At 40.8% G+C, this 6,000-nt stretch overlaps 1 protein-coding gene across 1 annotated transcript in view; it reads right to left on the bottom strand.

Annotated features, from left to right (window-relative positions):
* The window catches only part of DMD (dystrophin), a 3,148,630-nt gene extending 3,144,690 nt beyond the window's left edge, over window positions 1-3,940 (bottom strand). The window contains exon 1 of the mRNA XM_029603105.1: window positions 3,835-3,940. Coding sequence (XP_029458965.1) covers window positions 3,835-3,916 — 82 coding nt within the window. The 5' untranslated portion in view covers window positions 3,917-3,940. The remainder of the gene's footprint in view (window positions 1-3,834) is intronic.
* Window positions 3,941-6,000: the final 2,060 nt, after the last annotated feature.

Below are 6,000 nucleotides of genomic sequence, written 5' to 3' on the forward strand. Positions count from 1 at the left end.
AAACTCTGAAGAGTTTTTTGCTCTTTAGAGTTCTGAAAACTAGAATAGAGATTATCATCATCCGTGTTCATGATCTGTGCGTGCGTGCGTGCACCCAGATCATGAACCTGATGCAAATGGCAAACATAGTGCACACAAGAAATCCTGATTTTATTTGCATTGTACTGGCTCATAGTATACACATTTGAACTCAGTTTATAAGAAGTTACACAAAAGAAAATTTTTGTTCATGTAACCTTTCAAAAATTATCAGGAACATTGATCACCATAGCCTCCCTTTTCAATAAACTTCACCTCAACCTTCCTTCCAAACCATTTCTAACTTCGCTCCTCTTTCCTCCTCCGATCTACGCTATTACTAAGTTTGTATCCTACCTTTGTTCTATCCTCTGACCTTCTTAAGTATATCTCTGTTCTCTCTTCCATCCATTCCTTCATTTCTAACTTCCTTGCTTGATTCTTATACTCTTCTAAACTGTAATTTCCTGTCCTTTCTTAACAATGCATCTTTATCAAACTAAACTATTGCCCTCTCTCTCCATTATCATTTTTTAGAAAAATTAACAAAAGTGGTTCTGCCTTTCATCAGATTACAAAAAATGCACTGAAAGGCGCTGAGTGTTCAGCGCATGCTTTCCTAATGCGCCCCCAGGCACCTCTCCTGGGAGCGCCATGCAATATTTTAATTAGGGGTCACATTGTCAAGGAGGCGCTAGGGTTGATTGCGCGTCCCTAATGCTTTCTTGATAGTGGGTGACTGGGAGAGTTCAGCTGTTCGCCAGTTAAGAAAACAGGCGCTGAATTTATCGGCTTCCGTTTTCCTAATCGACGCACAGCCACGGGTTGGGAAAATGGACGCTGGTTAACTGAGCATCTGTTTCCCGAACCGGACCACCGGCACTTTTTTAAAACTTTTTTTTTTTAAATCTTTTATTCCTCTGACTTAGTATCGCCATGATATTAAGTCGGAGGATGTACAGAAAAGTAGTATTTTCTGCTTTTCTGTACAACTTTTTGGACACACATTTTTTTACTCCATGTGAAGTGAATAACTAATAGCCTCATTCACATGCATTTGCATGTGATGAGTGCTATTAGTTTCTTGGCGTGTTGGATGCACATTGTGGAGGCACTAATCCCTTACAACATAAGGGGTTGTGGACGTGCCTACACAACCTGCGTCCAACTGCGGGTTAAAAAGTGTGCTCAGTCCCTTAGTTATTTAAGGAAAATGTGAAATTTATGTTGGAGATTTTTTGGCTCAATTTTGCCAGGCTCCAGGTCACATGATGTATCTATGACGGGTCAATTTGGCATGCTTTTGGGAATTGTTGAAACACATGTTGCAGGGAACGTGCACAAGGGAGTCAGACAGATATCCTGTAGGCTGGTTTTGAAAAAATCCCCCGGGCTGATATTTTCCTGCAAACCGCCCCTGATAGTATCCTATAAATGATGCTAATAAATATATTAAATCCCAAGCCTGTGAGAGAAGATTTCAGAGAAAAGCATGTGGACAGACAAAGGTGAAACCTCAGAAGAGATTAGAACACAAACAGAGGAGCTCGGGGGAACAGATCCATGAGATCCAAGTTTGTCTGAAGAGTTAAGATAACCATAGGGCATCAAATTAATATGCCGGGAAATGATAATGTGCAAAAATATATTGAACATGCTGAAGGAACTCATTCTGGTTTCTAGGTTTCTGGAACTGGTGTTCCTTTTTAATTAAATTCATAATAGGGTGTAGCATTATTAATTACATTTGGATGAATGCTTCTCTTAGTGTGCCCCACCTTACCCAGATAACCATAAGCAATGACTATCCAGACCGGCGCCATTGTATGACATCTAAAGTTACACCTCATAGCAGTTACCAAAATTTCATGGTATGGTTGGTACAACTGAGCAAGATGCTTATTATTAATAATAATAATTATTATAAACTAGATTAATGTCCCTAGTGTTCTTTTATCTAGAAAAAATTATTTTGTTCTCTAATCCATCTATTTTACATCCATCACAGTATCAGTCTTAATGGCTTCAAAAGTTGCAGGTGTCAGAGATGGAAAAACTTAGCCATGCACAAATTAGAGAAGCAATTACTTCACATTCTGAAATACCACTATCACATATAGAAACAGGATTCATCAAATTGTTGCTACAAGCTGTATTATTAGATACAAATATGACAATATTTATGGATAACATTTCATTTAGATTTTTTTTTGTAGCTCAAAAGAACAATTGTCCCAAATGAAAAAAAGTTATCAGATGTGGAGAAAAGAATTATAACAAAAAAAAAGTTGCAGATCACGCCAGCAATTAAATTCACACATTTGGGAAATTATAAGCAGCTGCAATTTTATTTTGAAAGAGATTCCTGATACTGGAGATGTGAAACTGTTTTCTACCACAAATATGGAATGTAAGGAAGTAGCCTGACTTCCTAAAGTGTTCATTGACTTTTCATGTGAAATGGCCGAAATGTGTTCTCCAGTTCCCTAAAGTGGCACTTTGTAGCTCTCTAGTAAGTGGTACACAGGAGAAACGTATCCCTTACCCCATGCCATGAAACCTGACAGTGTGTGTCCAGTATCGGACCAAGCCCATTTATACCTCATTTCAAAAATACCTGGGCACATGCTTCAACCATATATAGAAGGGATAGTTATTCTGCAAAGAAGTCAATTTTGAGTAACCTATAAATACCTTTGCAACTCACTATTTGATCTGATTCCAAGGTGAAGCAGAGGCAGCCAGAGCAGTGAAACCTTATCCTACATGGAACATTTACAGTTACATCCATTTAAAGCACCAGTGGCTTGCCCCACATGGTACAAATGTCATTAAAACCTTTCACATGCCTGCCGGGACATTGAGAGCTCCTCGCAGCATGCAAACCAGTGAGAGTTCCTTCATACAAAAGTGAGCAAAGCAGATGACCAAGCAATTGGCCATGTTGCCCCTATCCTAGCCATTTGCACACTTATTTTTTTCTTAAGTGTGGAATTGCTCAATTAAAGGACTCACGTACACTAAAATTCCCAGTTTACCGAGAAATGGTTAATGTAAATGGTAGAGAGAAGAGAGTAATGCAGCCAATTGCTTGTGCTTGCTTTGTTCATCTTTAAAAAAAACAGATATCTGTGTGTTTCCCCAACCTCTTCTGCAAAACACATTTCTTAGCCAAACCAACTGCTTCTGTTTATAACCACTAAATAAAAAACTTTTTTTTTTCCAATGCCGTCTAGTTCTAAACTATCGGTGAATTGCTGTCCTGTCATTTACCTGCCACATTTTAAATCATTAAGAACAGCAGCGCAGAAAAGTATGTCGTGCCTTTTAAAAACGTAAAACCACCAGTTATCTTCCTGTCCTGTCAACAACTTTCTTCCAATGGATACGTGCACGCTAAGCAGGCAATGACTCCCAACGCGAGCCTTTCTTTCAAACCATCATGATGGCAAGATGACATTGTGAGTCTGCATTGCAAGCAGGAACCCTCATTCCAGCTAAAAGGGCAATGATCGGAGTTTGAGAGCTCTACAACCCCAGATCAGGGCAGGATGTCTTGCTGAGTGAAAAGGGAGCACCAGGAGTGACTGCAAAGCTTCCCCTGATTTGGCTTTCCAGACCTAGCAGCACTGAAGGATATAGCAGCGTGTGGATGTGGGACTGAAAGAAAAGCCATGGAAACCACCTTGGTTACACAGCAAGAAGAGATTCAAAGACACCTCAGCTTAGGGAAAGTAGGAGGTGGGGATTGATTACGGATTTATTTCTGTTTCTGTATACTTATATCCCAGGTTAAAATACAAGATTGGCTTTTACCAGATCTGGTCTTGATGATATCACTGAATTCATCGGCTCCAGATTCCTCCCTCTGATCCTCTGGATGTCCACTTTCAGCCATAGCCTACTTCCAGGTTATAAAGTAAGTCGGACGGACTCCCCTTAATCAAGAGACCGAGTTTATGTTAAAAAAAAAAAAAAAAAAAGCAAACAAGAAAAAAGAAAGAGACGTGTGTGATGAGAAGTCCTATCCCCAGCAAGGCAGAAAGAGCCAGCAAACGCACAGGCAGCAACTACTCCCAGGAGAGGGAAAATACAACCCGTCAGATCATTCAGATCAGAGAAAACAGGTGCTGCTCTCTCTACTCATCCCTAAAATAGAGAGTCAGGACCAGAGGAACGTGAAAGCTGAAGCGGGATAAATTAAACCTGACACTTAATAAATCAACATCAACATCCAGACCCCAGAAGCAGTATTTCCACAGAGCACAAATCAATGCAAACAAAACCCGAGCATTGGAAGTGCCTTACTGCTTGAAATAAGCCAACAAGGCATAAATTATTGAGTTCTCTTCCACTTAGTCCTATAGTAATAATGCAGATGTTAAAAAAAAAAAAAAAAAAAAAAGAAGAAAACTTCACTGGAAGCTCTGTGAGGTGAGTAATATCGGGCCTGGAAACCACTGAGTGGAGGTGCCAGGCACTGGCTATTGCATTTTAGCTGCCGTGTTTCTCGTGCGCCGCACGCCTCCTGACTGAACTGGAAACAGACTGGAGAGATCTTCCAAGGGTGAGGGGGGCACTGTCCTGGCTTCGTTTTCCAGCTGCCAGCTTTGCTTTGCAAAAGTTTTAGCAGCTTGTGACTGGAGAACATAAGAACATAACCAAGGCCACTTGCGTGACAAGAACCAACATTTGGAACATCAACTCTGTGGTTTTTAGGATGAGATAGTTTGGCCTCCAACTCCTCCTTCTCCACAACCAGAAGCTTAGAAGTTAGAAACTGCATTTCATATTTATTCGAGATAGTTTTATTAAAGTATGAGGTTTCCTCAGCATTTCGGTGTAATAGCTGCTAATTCTCTTGTGTTTAGCACAGCTTTTTCCTTTCGGATACCACGAGAGGTGCAAGTTTCCACTGAAAGCCCCCTCAGGCTGGCTCAAGGAAATTTTGTTAAGTCTTTAAATAATAAACAAAATGAATGTATTGCAGCCTTCCTTGCCCCCAGAAGAACTCCAGCAGGGGAGCGCAGCAGGGTCGCCAGTCTGGGTAGGATCCTGAATATTTATTTACGCTGGATGTCTTGCAAATGGTCTTGGAATAGAGCCTTGATGCACGGATTCAGAACTTTGCTATCATGCGTCTGGCACAGACGCGCTTCAGAGCATACCAGAAATGAACACTGCAGTAAGCACGCTCGCGGATGCATCTTGGGGCCAGCTTGGTTCAGCTCAGTTATTTTTTTGTTTTTCTATGGATGGCAGATGAGATAGATGTCACCCTCTTGCTCTCTCTCTCTCTCTCCCTGTCTGTTTTGCTCTGGTGCCCATTTTCCTGGGCACAGGAAGCTATAGCTTTGCTTGGTTCTTCTTCAAATTGTATTCTGAGCGGAGCACTGGAAGTTACCTTGCAACAGCTCTCACTGAAGTTGAAGCTTTGCACGTTTAAACAGAAGGAAGGAGCCTGCCTGTGTTCTGTTTTTTCCTCATTGCAGATAAGAATGGCCTGCAGAGGTTAATGGGTGTGAATTTTGTGGGAAGGCATAGCAGTAATTTCAGGAGCATATTTTGGTAATACTGCCCTTCTAGCACTTTCTTGAGCAATGTTTCATGTTCAGATTGAAAAATGCCAGCAAGGGGAAGAAGGTTGGCGTGGTGGGGGAAGAGATCTAAAGCTTTGCAACTTTCAAAACAAACTGATGCAGCAGTAATCCAACCTACAGCTTACCCTAGATTCAGACATCATCATTCTTAGCTCATTCTGCACTGACCAGAGCTCTCAAAAACAAAAGTCACAAATGTACTGTTAGTCCAATCTCCTTGACCTTCAGTGCCCTCATTAGCTATTTAAAATTATCATTGAATGAACAGGAAAAGTAGACAGAACTTCACACATAGACTGCAATCCACTACAAATGGCTTCCTAATTGCTTGAGGTTTCCTTACTATTAATAGCTATTAATTCTCACTGTTGTAAAAATTTCC

The sequence above is a fragment of the Rhinatrema bivittatum genome, chromosome 5, assembly GCF_901001135.1.
Source record: "Rhinatrema bivittatum chromosome 5, aRhiBiv1.1, whole genome shotgun sequence".
NCBI lineage: Eukaryota > Metazoa > Chordata > Amphibia > Gymnophiona > Rhinatrematidae > Rhinatrema > Rhinatrema bivittatum.